General features: G+C 38.4%; 1 protein-coding gene across 1 annotated transcript in view; it reads left to right on the top strand.

Moving 5' to 3' along the window:
- ADGRB3 (adhesion G protein-coupled receptor B3) overlaps positions 1 to 17,655 on the top strand; it is a 430,423-nt gene that overhangs the window by 192,495 nt on the left and 220,273 nt on the right. The window contains exons 8-9 of the mRNA XM_008502299.2: positions 6,551 to 6,652; positions 7,209 to 7,315. Coding sequence (XP_008500521.1) covers positions 6,551 to 6,652; positions 7,209 to 7,315 — 209 coding nt within the window. The remainder of the gene's footprint in view (positions 1 to 6,550; positions 6,653 to 7,208; positions 7,316 to 17,655) is intronic.

Below are 17,655 nucleotides of genomic sequence, written 5' to 3'. Positions count from 1 at the left end.
AAGATTTTCTTCATATTTGATATCATTTATACTGATTTCTTTCAAATGGTTCAGGCAGGGACATCAGACAGTCATCTTAGAAGATAAATACAAGGAACACTAAGGCAGACTCAGAACTGTTATGTGAAAGTTAGTCTCTCAACGAAGTTAGTTCCTGAATAAATGTTGAGTATGATTCTTTGTGGTTTATTTCTCTTCACTGTTATAAATTTTAAAACTGTCATTGTTTCCTTCCATTGTGTGTGATGAAACACAAAGATCTGAAGATATTTTGGCTTCAGTCATTGATACTTTGTTATATCTCAAATGTCTAAAGTTAGATTTCACTTAGTACTCAGAGTATACTTTGGTAGAAGATAACTTCAGAAAGCAGGAAACAAATCAGAGAAAATAAAAAAGCTTCTAGATTTGCTAAGCAGCTAGTCACACAAGGATCACAGTGGAAAACTTACACAAGATGAATGAACAATAGGTCTGTCCCACAGGAATAAAGGGGACAGCTAGATAATCAAATAAATTGCAGTCCATGACTGATAATGACTTACATAGAGCTGATCAGAGAATCTTACTTAGAGAAGTAAGACAAATACGGTAAATCCCATCAAATTTGCCAGTTAAAACTAAGAGATGCAAGATGGGACTTCTGTAAACTTATTTTTATAAAAATAGGACCATTTTCATATGAGAGTTTTACATTTTAATGTCTTTAGTTCCATTAGTATAGTATTGGTTTCCAGAAATACTTAATTTAATTATTGTTATTTCAATAATAATTATATACATATTCCAATATTCTCTACCCAGGTCCATGCAAAACAAATCTTCAGTATTATTCTCATAAGCCTATAGTCAGTGATAAAAAATAAAATACTGGAATTGTTTTCACAAAAATATTACTGGAAGCAGTGATAGACTACCTTGTTTGTTAACAGAAGGACAAAAGTGCACAACAGCTTCCAAAGACTAGCATCCTACTGAAGGTAGAATGTTTCTTCAGGGGCAGTACTAGCCACATAAAACAGAATATGAGAACTAAATATTAAAATTAAATGTTTGGGTTTTGTGATGTCTCTTATTACAACAGTATTCCACAAGACCTTAAAATGTTTTTTTTTTTCTGTTGTCTTTGTTTAAGATAATTTTACCTGTGGCATTGAACTAGGATTCAAGAGAGGAACTGCAGATTTGGCTTCATTTGTGAGCTATTATGTGCTGTTGGCTAACTTACTTCACCTTTTGATTATCCTGTCCCATATTTAGTAGCTTCCCAGGTAGACCATAAAAATTGTGAGGTGGTAGGTGTCTCTTGCCTTGTCTGTGTGCTTGACAGAGCTTCCTCAGATCCCAGGTGGGTTGATAACCTCTTGAAAATGCCTGTCTCTTTGCCAGTAATGTCAGAAGACTGCTTATAGACTACTGATGTAGTGAAATAAGGCAACCAGGTGCCACTAATTGCCAGGTAGTGGGCATGAGCTTGTTAAGCCCACCTGTGCCTAATTAGGGTGGGCCCCCACTGCGCATGAGAAGGATTAGGGGGCCGGTAAAAGGTGAGGCCTGAGTCACAGGGTCAGCTCAGTCCTGAGCAAGCTAGCGGAGAGGTCAGTTGTTCTTGGAGCAATAGCACTGATCCAGGCTGCTCAATCCTGAGGGCTATAGGCTCAAAGCACTCTTTGTGAGTTTCTGCTGGAACACCTGGTTGGACATTGAAGTTCCGTTCCCTAAAAGAGGTTTGTCTTGCTGCATACTGACTTTGTTGAGTGTGGTTAGGTGGGATGAGTTTGGGGCTATAATCACAAGGGTATAATGTGGTGAATTTGTGTATGTGCTCTATGTGGGAAGATATTACTAAACCATATCATCAGTGAAAGAGAGACCTTCTTTTTCTTTGCCAATTTTAGCAAATTTACCTCAGGATTTGTTGCTTGCTTCTAAATTTTAGTAGTTTTCTGTACAGCTAACTCTCATTTATCTGTATGTGTGTTACGAATTCATTGTGCCATAGTGACACAATACAGGAACTGGTCCTGAGCAGAGCTAGCAAGACCAGTGAGGCTTTTTAACTCAGATATAATATACCACTCCAGTCTGCCTATAATGTCTCCATGGGCAACATGGGTTGGAGCATCACAGATGCCTTGATGTGGGTGGATGCCTGATTAGTAAGCTCTGCCAGATATACCTTAGCTTTGGGAAGAACTGTTTGCAGGGTTTTATGTGGTTTTAAGCATTCGTTGATCCAAGATATTTGTACAATGTATTGAAAGACACAGCATCAGCCAGACCCCAGGACAAACCTTTTTGCCTGGTCTGAGTGAGACCTCTTCCAAGCTTTGACTTGCACTTACCCCTCTTTTCTGATAGCTCTGTGGCTTGGTAATGCCTTTGACTTTGCATACCGCATGCATGTGCACAGATTAGCTCTGGTACCAGGCTAAAGTTAAAACATAAGCTTGACTTCTGAGAAACATGACAGGAAAGCACACAAGAAGTACCCTTCCAAATAGATGGAAAATCTGTTATGTTACTTGTATCTTGCTAACATAAAAGAAAATATTGTGTATGTAAGTACCTCCTCCAGGTAAATGTAGTGAAATGAGGCAACCAGGTGCCACTAATTGCCAGGGAGTGAGCATGAGCTTGTGTCAAGCCCACCTGTGCCTAATTAGGGTTGCCCCCCTGGTCCTGCTCATGCACACGGGGGGTCCCACCCTAATTAGGCACAGGTGGGCTTGACACAAGCTCATGCTCACTCCCAGGCAATTAGTGGCACCTGGCTGCCTCATTTCACTACAGGAAACCTGCTTTAATAGGGGGGTTAGACTAGATGATCTTGAGAGGTCCCTTCCAATCACTACACTTCAATGATTCTGTGCATATATGTGCATGTATATACGTTTTTTCCAGGACAAAATCACATTTAACATTCAATATTTTGAGGGAAGAGGTTTAATTCTGAACACAACACATTTGAAATGACCACATACTTCTCAAAGAGCTCTTAGCTTTAGCAAATGCATGTAAGTTTTGTTATCTCATTATTATGTTAATTTACACTCCCCAAATCAGAATTTTTCTTTTGTTTATAATGTCACAGTAGGATGGTAATCACATTTGCTTATATCACCAGATGGCTTACGTTTATCAAAATCTGGCTTTTCGCATTGTAATACTGTCCTGGTGCATTTGCTTTTGGGGCATGTTTGAGGCAGTGCTAGTATTTTGGTTTATGAATATAAGCAACTTTATTTGAGTTTGCCACTAATGGATCTCTTGCATTTTTAGCAGCAGCAACTGTCTTATGATTCAGGAATGATGATGTTCAGGGAATTTTAGCAAGCAATCTTTCTGCCCAGCTGTGAATCATATTAGTAATACTGAGCAAGGTGTAAGATATTTTTTGACCTCCACAAGGGAAAGTCTGCTCAATTCCCTTACTCACCACACTCTACCAGAGGCAGAAGTACAAAACAAGCAAAACAAGCAAGATGGATAGTTTTAGGAGGTAGGTAATGGGATAAGCAAAATTTTTAGTCTGCTCCTGCCTCTGCTAGAGATTTCCCATGAAATCATGGGTGAATCATTGAATTGCTTTCTGCCTTGTTACCCCATCTGAATTTCCTCTTTTCAATTTTCTTGTTTTGTAACCTCTTTGTTGTAATAGTAGGGCTAAAATTTCCCTGAAATGCATACTTTTAAATGACTCGTGGCTTTTCTCTTCTGAACTTCTAATGATTTAGATTTTTGGTGAATAACAACTCTGTGTGAGTGAGGCGACTTCAGGGAGATGTTTGCTGTGTTAATCTAATTAACTAAAAATCATAAATTGGGAGCCTACAGTGAAAACTTACAGGCCAAAAGGAGTATGTATGTCATGACCATGAGAAATTAAACCCCGAAGTATTTGCAGAAGCTTGTTTTTCCCCATGCAGTTCTGATATTAAGAGATCCATTAAGTGGAGCTCCTGACGGCCAGCGGTTCTTACTGAGCATGGGAAGGGACAGGAGTGGTGGTAGCAGTCTAAAGCCCCATGTGCCCACCATTTCATCAAAGATACTGAGGTGAAGGGCTCTGGAGAGGAGAATAATGCTGGGGAAAGAGATGAAAGCTTCAGAGGGATAGGAAAAAAAAAAATAAAAGACAAGAACTCAACTAGTGGTCATTGCCTACCAGAGGAGGGTCTAGCCATGGGTTTCACTCATCTGAAAGCCATTGCCTGAAGCAACGTGGTGAACCTGTGGAGCTGCCACGCAAACACAGCTGCCCAGGTCTCTGGCTGCAAGGAGTGCTTGAACCTGTCACTTGTACTGGAGGTTGGCTGAGATAACACCTATGTCTGATGTGACCGAGGGAATGATAGGCTCAGCACGGTGGCAGAGCTGAAAGAGGAGGTGGAAAGGTTAAGGACTAATTGGGAGTGTTAGCAGGAGATAGATTGGTGGAGCCAGATGCAACTATCCCTGAGGCAAAGCCAGCAGATGGAGGCTCCAGAAGAAGCAGAGGATCCTCTACCTGTCACCTGACAGAAGGAAGTGACCAAAGAGGCTGGGGGAAATGGAAACAGGTCCCTGCTTAGGGAGAGAGGAGAATCCCTTTCCGGTTTCTCCCACGTTCTCAGTTGCTCCTACACAACAGATAAGGGGCTCTGGAACTTCAGGGCCAGGCAGATCAGGATGTAGGTGATAGTCCATCCAGAATGTGGCTTAAGGTGAATCAGTCAGCCCCACACATTACAACTGCCTCTGTTAAGAAAAAATGGAGGGTAATTATTGTGGGTTATTTCTTTCTGAGGGGAACAGAAGGCTCACTATGCTTCCCACAAGAAAGCCTGCTGCTTCCCTTGGCCTCAGGTTAGAGATGTTATGAGGAAACTTCCTGGTCCAGTTCTGCTCTCTGATTCCTATCTGATATTGGTCATGCAGGTTGGCAGTGATGAGGTTGCTAAAAGAAGTCTAATAGAGGTCAAAAGGACCTTTAGGACACTAGAACAATTGGCTGAAGGTTCAGGAGCACAGGTAGTGTTCTTGATCCCTTCAGTTCCAGGGAAGAATACTGAAAGGAAGAGGAAAAAACATAGATTAGAGGCTGCCACGACTGACAAAATTTTGGGGGTTTTGATCATGGAGAGGTTTACATGGCACTGGGCCTACTGGCGAGAGACAGAGTACAGCTGTCTCAGAGGGAGACAGACTCTAGCTCATACGTTGGCACGGTTCATTAAGAGGGCTTTAACTAGGTTCAAAGGGGAAAGGAGATAAAACCAGGCCCACTAGAGATGCGCCTAGGAGTGGCATGTCAAAGTTGCAGGTGAAATCAATCAAGTGCATCAATATGAATGCATGCAGCTTGGGCAACAAAAGGGACAAGCTAGAGGCCATTGTGCATCAGGGTAGCTGTGTTGCCATCACAGAAACATAGTGGGACAATTATTACGGATGGAGTGCTTCAATGGAGGGCTATGGGCAAGGAAGGAGTGGCAGTGGGGTGGTTCTGTATATTGGGGAATGCTTTGCTTCTATGGACTTCAACCACTGTGTTGATAAGATGAGGGGAAAGGCCAACCAGACAGGTATCCTCTTGGGAGTCTGTTACAGACCACCCAACCAGGATGAAGAGGCAGATGAAGCATTCTCCAAGCACCTGGCAGAAGGCTCACAAGCAGTAGCCCTTGTTCTAGTGGGAGACTTTTTAGCAGATTTAGCAGACACCTGACGGAAATACAACACAGCAGAGAGGAAGCAGTCTCGGAGGTGCCTGGAGAGTGTGAAAGATAAGTTCCTGACACAGCTGGTAAATGAGACTACCAGGGGAGGTACCTTGCTATACAAACAGAGAAGGGCTGGTGTGAGATGTGGTAGTCAGAGGCCATCTTGGGCTTAGCAACCATGAAATGGTAAGAGTTCTCAATTATTGGTGAGTAAAGAGGGGGGCCACCAAAACTACTACCATGGACTTCTCTATGATAATAAATTGTGAAAATACTTTTTCCCTCTAAATTGCAATAACCAGTAAGAGGCTATCTCATTTCTTAGCCATGTAGTCCCACATTATTGACTATATTTGCTTAATTACCAACTTGTATGGAAATACATTTCAGAGAAGTAACCTGCTTTTTGGTCTTTAGAATATACAGCTCTCATTTGATACCTTTACCCTTCAGAATTGATTCTTCAACATACAGTTTGAGTTGTACAAAATCTTTAAAAATTGTAGTGTAAGACAACCATAATATTTAAGCTTCATGATCTGAAAGCTGCTTAATGCTACTCATGAAAATAGAACAAAAAGAAAAGATTCAAACTTTTTAACATTGTAGCTACAACCTGAAGTGTTTTATGACAAAGAGAATAAAAGGGTCACATTATGTCAACTACATACTATCTCAAAGACAGATATACAAAAATTGCAGATTCTGCATTTTTGTATTTTTCTTAAGCCAAATTGTATTAATGTATGCATCTCAGTAAAAATTAGGTCAAGAACAAAGACTTACTTTTTTGATACAAAATACCTATTTTACATTAATTTAAATTCTTATTTTTAAATGGGCAGCACCTTATGAAATATGTCCTGAAGACTATTTGATGTCAATGGTGTGGAAAAGGACCCCAGCTGGGGACATGGCATTCAATCGATGTCCTCTCAATGCCACAGGTACAGTATTACTTTGAAATTATTTGATGATTAAAAAAAAGGAGAAATATTTCACGTTGGTTTCTAGACATAATCGTTACTAGACTCACATACATACATATAGATGCATATATGTGAATATATAAACTGCACATATTTACATATGCATATAAATTCATATAGAGTATAAACACATATGTATATTCTGTCTCATAGCTTACATATATACATGGGTCTGTGGTGTATACATGTGTATGCGTATACACATATACATTGCAAGCAGAGAGAAAAAGCTGAGAATAAGTCAATTTGACAGGACTTACAAGGCGAAGTTGTAAAAAATTGGGCAAAATATAAAAATCTGGGCAAAAATGTAAAATATTAAGAAAACACTGCTAAAAACTCACCAAGTGAACATTGAAATGTATTTCAGAATCTTATACAACTTTCTATACAGTGATGATGATTGCATGAAACTGTATGTGCTTTTGAAGTAGCATGGAATGTATTTTAAATGAGGTTCATTCTTACCAATTGCTCTCACTTATATAAATTTTTCTGTCTTTGTGACTTACAGGCACCACTAGCAGACGCTGCTCTCTCAGTGTTCATGGAGTGGCCTTCTGGGAACATCCAAGCTTTGCTAGATGCATATCAAATGAGTACAGACACTTGCAGCATTCAGTAGGTGCAAAGCCAGCTTTAGTACTTGCTCTGTTTATTCGTTACTAATTGTTGGTGTGAAAAAAAACTTATTTACTTTCAGGGCAGATTTCTGATAAGAAATGCCAGGAGGAAAATAGACCTAAGAAAGAATAATTTATATTAATGTATATAATTCTGATCTTGTCTATTACTAGTGTTTGAAATAAGCTTTTTCTTATTGTGGAATGAAAAAATGGATCAGATTCTGTTTTTTCATGTACACCATGTGGAACTTTTCTCGGGGTCAGAGGCAAGACACATAAGGCTTTGTTAGAAAGTGAGATGTGGGTAAATGAGATTTACAGGAAGAGTGACCTGCTGAGTGATGTTATAATGCCTTGAATTCTTTATTTGCACAGTAGGAAGTCAGGAACGATGCTTCTTTTTGCTATAAAGTTTAGAAATTCACCTTCAAATGTACCAATAGGAAATAATTATAGGGTAAAGCTATTGCAGTGTCTTGGGAAAAGTAAAGTAACCCTAGATGAAAAAACATTACTTTTTTTTTCTTTTTTTAAGTATGCTTTAAAAATTTATTTGCAAAGCATACACATTATAAATTTTATCTACTACCTAAATGTGTTTGTATGTGTATATGTGAAACACTGTATATATTGAGTTATAAATATACTACCTTGGTGTATGCTAGGTATTTTGATTACATTCTATTTCCATAGCTGAAGCATTCAGCCAGGTCAATACTATTGTGGGAAGAGCTCCTTTTAAGATTTTCATGGACAATGGGTTTTGCCTGCATGATATATTTTACTGACATTCTTATTACTCAGCCTCCTTTTCCAAAGGCTGCTCCATTAGTCATTCAGCAGAGGGGCACTAATACAGCCGTGCTTCCTAACTTCCCAGCCTCTTAACCAAGTGCAACATTTCTATAGCATGTTTAAAAATCTTTGAAAAGTAGTAGCCAGGCTGTCAATCCTCAAATCTGTCTTGCCACTTCAAGGAGATTTTGATGAATTCCTTTGAACTGCATTTCTGTTTCATTAGATTTGTACTTAATTCAGGCCTGAGATTCAGTTTCAGAGTAAGCCAGAGAAAGTAATATTTTTAAAAATAACACACAATAAACTGTCAAAGCAATTTTCCCCACTACAGAGAAACTTTCTTATTTTATATAGCTATCTACATGTTACTCTATCTCTTTACTGCTCATGCTGGAAAAAACAACACTAAGTTGGCTTTAGCTGTTTTGGTATTTTATTATTTGCAACAGTTCCATATAGTATGTATAAGCATTCTTTATGGACATGGATAGCAATACATTTGCTTAGAATCTATATTTTGGTAAGTAGCACAATAAAGGCAATGACTGTAGGAAATACATCTACTGTTTTGAATACTACTAATGGAATGTTGCAGGATTTTTTTTTTCACATTTTATGAACGAAAACAGACATTTCAAAGTAAAGGAAGTTTCTTCTCTTTTGCTTACTATTTTTGCATTCAAATATTAAAAATCTTGTGAACTATTTAAAGGATTTTTAAATACTTTAAAGGATTTATTCATTTTGAGCTGCCTGATAAGACCATCCAACTAAGAGTTTTGTTCTTCTGCTCTTTTTACATTTCAAATCAGTGTTTACTCATAGGGTTCTTCCTCATGCCACTGGTTCTGTGGTAATATTCATCTTTTTCTTTCTAAAAGTCATTCACAAACAACTCAAACAGTGGAAACTTCTCTTTAGTGTTATTCAGAGGGTGGACTTACCTGGCCAACTTTTGGTGAGGCACTGATTTTTATTTTTTTTTTAAAACCTGCAAGTCTGTCTGTCAGGAATGAGCCATTGCTGGACACAAGAAGACATTTCTAACCCAGATCAGATTTATCTATTTTTCTGTTTCCTTTTTCAATATATTAGATATGATTAGACCACACTGTGACAATCTTTTGCCAAAGAACATTTAAAAATAGCTAAAGCTTCTTTAAAATTACACAAGCATCTAAACAACAGCTGAGGACAGCCCTGAGGAGAAGGACTTAAGGACAGAAGCTTAACATGAGCTGTCAATGTGCAGTTGCAGATGAGAAAGCCAGCCATGTCCTGGGCTGCATCAAAAGAGGCATAGACAGTCATCCAAGAGAGGTGATTCTCCCCCTCTACTCTGTTCTTATGAGACTTCATCTGGAGTACTGTGTCCAGTTCTGGAGTCCCCAGCGTGAAAGGACATAGAGCTCCTGGAACATGTCTTGAGGAGAGCCACTAGAATGATCTGAGTGCTGGAGGAGCTCCTATCTGAAGGCAGGCTGAGGAAGTTGGGGAGAGAAAGCCTAGAGAAGAGGCTTCGAGGTGACCTTATAGTGACTTCCCAGTATCTGAAGGGGCCTACAAGAAATCTGGGGTAGGGCATTTTACATGGGTGTGTAGCAAGAGGACAACGGGAAATGGTTTAAAACTTGAAGAGGAAAGATTTAGTCTAGACATTAGGAAAAAAATATTTTCTGTGTGAGTGATGAGATGCTGGAACAGGTTTCCCAAAGAAGTTGTGGCTGCCCCTTCCCTGGAAGTGTTCAAGGCCAGGTTGGATGGGTCCTTGTGCAACCTGGTCTAGTGGAAGATGTCCCTGCCCATGCAGGGGGGTTGGAACTGGATGATCTTTAAGGTCCCTTCCAACCCAAACCATTCTATGATTCTGCGAATATCTTACTGCTGAGCAAAATTTCAGTCTAGTTTATATGCCTATAAATTAAAGGAGAAAAGTGTATTTCCTTTATAGTTGGGAGCTGATTACCAACAAAATCAGCTTGTCTTACTGCTTATCAAAGTGAAGAGCACAGCATATTTAAAGAACCATAGAAAACAGAGGTAAAGACCTATCCGGTCATTGCCCTGCAAGTGTAGGCTTGTCCCCCCACGATACATATGTCAGCTCTATAAATCCCTGAAAATAGGGCTTTATAAGGAAGATGCTGACAGAGGGTGTTGCCATAACAAATATGTGGGCTTATGAAAGCATTAATGAGATGCTTCAGTGTACTTAACTTACCAATTATGTTATTTTACCATCTCAGACCAGCAGTAGTGAGAGGTGTCACTCAGTTCTGTGAATACTCTAATATAACTTGAGCCTGAGGTGAATCATTTTCATTTCTTATCTGATATACATAAAACAAAAGTAGGTGTATAGTCTTCAAAAATGATGTTTCTGAAGTTGATGCAAAGCTGTTGACATACATGCCCACCCAGAGGAATAGAGACAGATCCTTGTCTCTTTGACCTCCGAAGAAACCACGTATGGTCCAGAACTATTCCCCAAGTTATGCTGTTGAGTTCATATGCTGGTGTGCCCAAGTGAATACTGTTGAAGTATTTCATATGCTGGAAGCCAGACAATACTGCCTGGACTACAGACCCTGCTAACTTGGCTACGCAGGTTCTGGACTGGAAGCTGACAGTTATTTTAGTAAATAAAGTAAGCAGGGTGATTGCCCAAGCTTAGACGCTGTGCTTGAAGTCATCTAAAGTGTTTATTGTTTACATGTTAGCATAGTGCCTGACGTGATTTATGATCTTGCCAGTAAGCACTCTCCCAGACAATGCCTAGCATCCTTTACAGGAAGGCATGGCAGAGAGGCCATTCTGAGCAGGCAGTAAACCCATTGTTTTCTGAGAAAGAGGAGTGGAAGAGAGCTTAGCATGAGGGATACAAGCTGTCTGTGCTCATTGGCCTCAGCATTAGGTAACATTCCAGTGGCTGTTTTACTTATGTGTATTTACTATTCATGTAGTAAAAGCACCTTACATTTGGGCAGCTTGGACTGTAAGTAGAGAAAGTGAGGACTGCATTTGTCCATGGGTGAGGCCACACATGGAGTATGTGTACAATTCTGGGATCCCCAGTACAAGAGGGTTATGATATTGGAGCAAGTCCAGCAAAGGGCCACTACAATGATTAAGGGACTGGAGCATCTTTCCTGTGAGGAGGAGCTGAGAGAGCTGGAGCTGTTAGGCGTGGAGAAGAGTCAGCTAGGTGAGATTTTAACGATGTATACAAGTACTGGAAGAGAGAGGAGGACAGAGCCAGGCTCTTTTCAGCAGTGCACAGTGCCAGGACAAGATGCAATGAAGACAAACTGAAATGCAGGAAGTACTGTCTGAACATCAGAAAACACTTTTTCAATCTGAAGGTGACTGTGCACTCACCCAGTTTGCCTAGGGAGATATTGTGGAGTCTCCATCCCTGGAGACATTCCAGAGCCATCTGGACGTGCTCCTGGGCAGCCCATTCTGCGTGAACGGGTTTCAGATGGAAGGATGGACCAGATGACCTCCAGAGGTTCCTTCTAATCTCAACAGTTCCACAATTCTATGATTCATGACTCCCATGACTCCAGAAAATTGCAAATTCACACAAGGCAGCAAGCCAGAAAAGTTAATTCATAGAATTCTACTCTAAAACTTCTTAGATATAAACTTTTCATGCAAATGATACACAGGTTTTCAGCAATTGTCTACATTCAGCCAGAATTCTACGCTGTATACAGTGTAGAATTTTATCACAGAACCACAGCTGATTAAGTTCCAAAGAGTCTACAATTTCTGTGGAAATAACATAGGACAAGTTTCAACCCTTAAAAAAGTAGTATTAAAGTAACAAACCTAGCTAGTGCTGCATTTTCTTCAGCTTGACTCAAGATTTGTATGTAGACCAATATGGTACTTGTGTATATCATGCTAACATGGAACTGTCTTTTAATCTCAAAAGCTAACTGGAAGTCTATTTGCGTCAGTAAAGTTAGAATTGCACTCATAATGCAAAACATAATATATTTTGCTCATAACCCCAAGTACGATGAATAATTTAGTTCTTTTTCCAGCCACCTACAGAATGTACCAGGCAGAATTACTACCTCATATGTGGACCACATTTTGATACATAGATCAATATTGTGCTTAATATTCTGTTACAATAGTTTCACAGTAATTCCCAGTCTTGAATTAATGTTCCTACCTCTTCATATGCCAACACAGAAAATCCCTGGCATGCTAAGAGATATAATAATTACTGGGCCTCTGAAGAGACTATACACTGGAACATGATGAAAGAGTGAAAGGGAACAGTTTGGCTTGTGGAGTAGAGATTGGCAGTCAGCTTGCATCTTTCGAGGGCACAGTGCCCTACACAATTCATGTGTAGGAGCTTGAATAAAAGCAGTTAAGAGGATGATGCACTTCAGCTGTACCACAAACATGCAGCCTGTATTTCATTAGTTTATTTTACCTTGTGTGCTATGGAATATGTCCTTTTTAAAGCTAGGGATGATTATTGTATCTCTTTGAATAATGTATCCAATTAGTCATGAATAATTTATCCAACATTTGGTACAAATCAGTCATCAAAAGCATTCAACAAATACTGCTTGACCAGTTTATACAGCTGGTTGACTTATGTGAAAAATTATTCACTGAACAAATTAAGAAACAAAAATGCCAAAATCCATGACATAAACCCTTGGGAAACTGTTTGGTTAGTTCTAATAGTAATACCTAAAGAACTTAATTGGGTTTATTGTTACTAAAGCACTATGGGTGAAACATTCAAAAAGATAAATAGGTACGCTTTGTCTTCTAGAATCCTGACTTAAGGGATCAAGCGATAACTTGCTGGACAGAAAAAAGATCACAGATTACCTATAATTCTTTTGATTATTTTTTTTTTATATATATTGCCCTACTGTGTCTGCAGTACATGCAGATTCACATTAGGATAATTATTCGAGTTAAGCATGGTGTTTCAGGACCATTATCAGTATCTTTGCATCTAAGAAGGAACTCTTTTCCCAATTATACAAATTATATAATTTGTGAAATGTGTTCTTGAGAAAGAGGAGATAGCAGCGAACCAAGTCTCTCAAGTATCTGTTTTACTATGTATGGAGATGAAGTCACAAGGTTGAGTAAGATCTAGTGGCAGGGCATATCCATTCTTCAGTTCATTCTGGCTAGTTCTTTGTCACACAGTGATCACCAGATTTCAGCTAAGAGTGAGAAGTTTCCCTGGTTTCTCTAAATCCAGATTATATCCTCAGCATATGGAGGGTTTTCCCCTAATGTGGAACAGACATAGTTTGGGTTTTCAGACCATTTTACCTAATGAATTACTGCTATAGCTGAAATTTTGAGCCTTGTTAAAGCATATTGTCTCTTTCTGCCTTAGGCAAATAGTTTCATTTTCTGAAAACTGGACTCCTAACTAGCATACTTTAATCTCTTTAAAGAGTGTGTGTCGGTAGCTTCATGAACTTCTATACATAGAAAAGCAGATTAGACGATGAACTAATGACCTAAATTTAGACAGTGCAGTATTATGAAGTATTTTACTCATTGCTTATGATCTTCTTTTAATCTGGAAGTGGAAAATCATCCGCCTAATTATTTTACCTAAAATGGCTTTCTATTGGCCATTTGGACTAGTATTTCCCAAGATTTGTTTTCATAAAAGATAGATAAAGCATTATTCTGCATAACTGAAATTTTATAAGTGTATCAGATATTACACAAGTCTACTGACCAAATACACTGTCAAGTGAGGTTTAGCATCACTGTGAGAGATTGCAAACTGCCTCATGTACATAGTTTGGCTGCCACTATCTAGCCAACTGGACTGTGTAGCTGATACTTTGAGATAGACCAAACTTAGGACTTAGTCTTTCACATTTATTTCCTTTCTACATTTTCAAGTGTATGCTAGCAAGCTATTACTTATTCTTAGTGCAGCAACTGGGTAGCATGTAAGGCAATATCTAATTTCTAGTTTGGTCTTTATTGCTTTCTAAGTGTTAATTCTTGAAAGAAACCATCATGACTAATTGGCATAACTGCCTGCATGACCTCCTCTTGAGCTAGAATCTCTCTCATAGGGGGACATCTAGTCCTCAGTGTAAAAATTAGTTCAATGGAGAATGCATTTTACAAGACTTTTTTTTTTTTAATTTGTACTCTTATATTCTTGAAGGTTTCAGTCAGCACACCTCAAGTGGGTTGTAACTGATTGATTTTTTTTTCCTTTTTTTTTTTTTTTTATTTACTCATGTGGATTAACAGGGTAAGATGTTTCCTGAGCATAAGAACTCAAATATTTGTACTATGATTGGATGTGACTGGCTGGACTGAGAATAGATTATGAGCCCACAGGCTTATCACAGATGGTCTCTGAGAAGAAAAAAAAAAAAAAAGAGTTACTGAAATTCCTCAAATAAAGGTTTTGTTCATTTTTACACTCTCTTGAAGCCTATCAAATTTGTTATGCAAGAAGACAAAGAAGCAGGAACCCAACATTAGGAATATCCTGCATCAACCTTTGTATGAAAAACTATGTCTGAGACACATAGGTAAAGATCATCATCTATTCAAAATACATCTACAAATGATAGCCAAGTTAGAAAAACAAAACAAAAAAACCCCAACCAACCAAACAGATCAAAGCAAAGAAACTACTCACCCCCTTTCCCAGCCCCTCCAAAAAAAAAAAAAGCAAAACCACAAATGCAAGAAACAAAAGACTTCAATCAAAAATGCAGAAAATTAAATTAAAATATCTTGGTGTGGAAGACCAATAAGTTTTCATAGCTTATTAAATCTTTATGAAAGTAATATCTAAAGACTGTATGACCATTTTGAATTAAGACCATTAATGAATAAGATTTTACCACAGAATGTTAGAAACTGGTTTTGTGTAAATGGAGAAATAATTTTTTATATAGGGCTATTTCTGTTATACATGCATTTTAAGTGACAGGATTTATTGAACGAGAAAATAAAAAGAAGATAATTTTGTGAGGGAACTGCTTAAAAAATATTTGTAATCTATCACTGCTGCCCCACAAACTGGAATAACAGTTTGCCTAAAGTGAGACTTCCTGTAAATGGATTTTGGACACTACTTCGGAAGAGATTTGCATTACTCTCATGAATAATGAGGAAGACTGAAGTCACCAAGACACTTGGTTTCTGAAGGTCATCTCCAGTATATCCAGAGAATCTCTACTAACAAAGCTCCATGTAGCACAGTTTTCAAACCTGATGAAATTCTTCATTTAGTTGCTTCAGTAAAAACAGGGTACTAATTTGTGCCAATTTGAGTGATATAAAACCTAAATCAAACATGCAGTTCTTTCTATCAGAAAAAAGCTGGAAAAATGAAAAGGTTCATAACTCTTGAAAGTTAGGAAGGAAAAATCTGCATATGAAACATCAAACTAGTGTCAAGATATTAGCACTTATAAAGGAGTATGGGAACTTTTGCAGGTGAATCTTTGCATATCAAACTGGTGATATAGCCATAGAAATGCATTTCTGCTGCTTCTGGTTCATACATTAATTTTGTTTCCCCTTTTTCCACAGCAGCATTATTCACAATTTTGCAAGTACTTGGCTAAAATATAATCTGGTAAAAAGAATCCTGAGGTGAATGATTATTTCCTCAGCTGCAGCTCATTAGAGATTATTCTGTTTTTCCAAATTATATTACAAGGGTAGTGTATCAGCTTGTCCATGGACTCAGTGAAATGACTGCTGTATTCTGAGGAATGAAAGGCTTCATCTTAAAAATTACTGCTCCTTTCTTGCCAGTTTAATGCTTCATTTCTTTTTATATAGCTGCAAAGTACAGGAGCCAGGCTTAGTTTTGTAGATTTGAATGTACAGGCTTCAATAACAACATTTTTGTTCTACCTTTTTCTTTATATTGGTATCATCTTCACCTTTGCAGCCTTTGAGAGGCAGAGAAGTTACATCAGTAAATGATCTGCTTTCTTTGCCTTGCCTCCTTTGTAAGCTCAGCAACTGCAGGAGTCAGCTCTTTTTTGTCTCCTTTGTATCTTGACAGGAGGATAGCAAACTCTTCTCTCTCATCAGAAAGAAATGGTTCAAGAAATTGTGGCAGGCAACAGTTTTCCCCTGCCTTGCTAACATTTTCTCATTCTGCATGAGAGAAGATTAAAACTGGAAAAAAAGTAATTATTTCAGTGTTGCTGTTTGCTTGATGGTGAGGACACTCATTTGGTTGTGAGAAAGCTCTGCCTGCTCCTTCCTTCCAAACTCATTGCCTGGACCAAATTATTGTCTTTTTTTGAGTGCTTTTAACACCGTGTTATGAAGTTGGTATGACTTTCAGTCTCCTAACAGATCTGCTTCACTTTTTCTAAATTAATACACACTTTGCCAAAGAGGGCAAATAATCCCATACTTCAGCTACTCATATGAAGTATGTAGGCTAGAAGGAGACTGCTGCATCCCAGGTGAATGGCTGCTTTCTTCATAACTGTCTGTATGAGCAGCAGAAACAACAACATTAGGATCAGGAGAGTGAAACCTGTTTAAACCTGCTTTGGTACTTTCTCCATCACATCAAGTTTTAGTGCTTGATCTCATCAACATATACAGGCACCCCAATCTTAGAGATGCTGTGTAGTGGGAGAAAACATTTGCCTGCTATTCTGCATAAGCAAATCACAACTTACTTCAACTGGATAAATTGCTTTTCTTCCTTTCTGCTTTTGAGTATCTATTTTTTAATAGTCAGCCGAATAAAAGCTCCCACTATCAGCTCAACATACATAATCATCTGTCTGTGTCTGGTTTAGGGTATGGCCAGAGGAAAAACAAGAGATGGAGGACATTTAGGAACTCTGTAAAGAAATAATTAATCTAATGTTCCCTTAAAGTCTACCAGAACTGCAGGAACATTGACTCCAACACAGATACAGAATGACTTCAGGAACGTGGCTTGGGAGCTACTGCACAGCATCTTACACTTAAAGTCATTCCCATGTTTTGTTTTTTTCCATTACTTCATCTTTGCTTGAAGAAACCATTTTGGTGTTCCCTGAGAAGAAGAGGGTGTATTATTGGCATGACTGTATCGAAACAATTTAAATAAATACAGACATTGGTTAAAATCAAATAAACATATAAATTGAAGCAGTTAATCAGAGCCTTATGTTTTAGGCACACAAACTTACTGAATGACCATGTACTATAAAAAAGAAGACTACTCCTTCAGAATATGTCCCTTTGTGTCATACTTAGGTCAGTATGGACAACCAGGAGACTAACTTTACCCCAAGCTATGTTATGTCTGTCACAGAATGAAAACAAATCTCTAAGAGTCCTCATTTTCTTTTTCCTCTCAATTCTTGCTCTTGTCATGTTGCATTATACATAGATAACACAAATCTTGAAGACATGCCCTCTGGTTAAAAAAACAAAACAACAATAACAACAAGATCTCTCACACAGCATGCCAACGTGATCAGGATTCAGTCACAGATAACTGGAATATTTAAAAGCAATACTTTATAT

Source organism: Calypte anna, chromosome 3, assembly GCF_003957555.1.
Source record: "Calypte anna isolate BGI_N300 chromosome 3, bCalAnn1_v1.p, whole genome shotgun sequence".
Taxonomy (NCBI): Eukaryota; Metazoa; Chordata; class Aves; order Apodiformes; family Trochilidae; genus Calypte; species Calypte anna.
The sequence above is the reverse complement of the archived record's forward strand: the minus strand, read 5'-3'. Positions and strand labels throughout refer to the sequence as shown.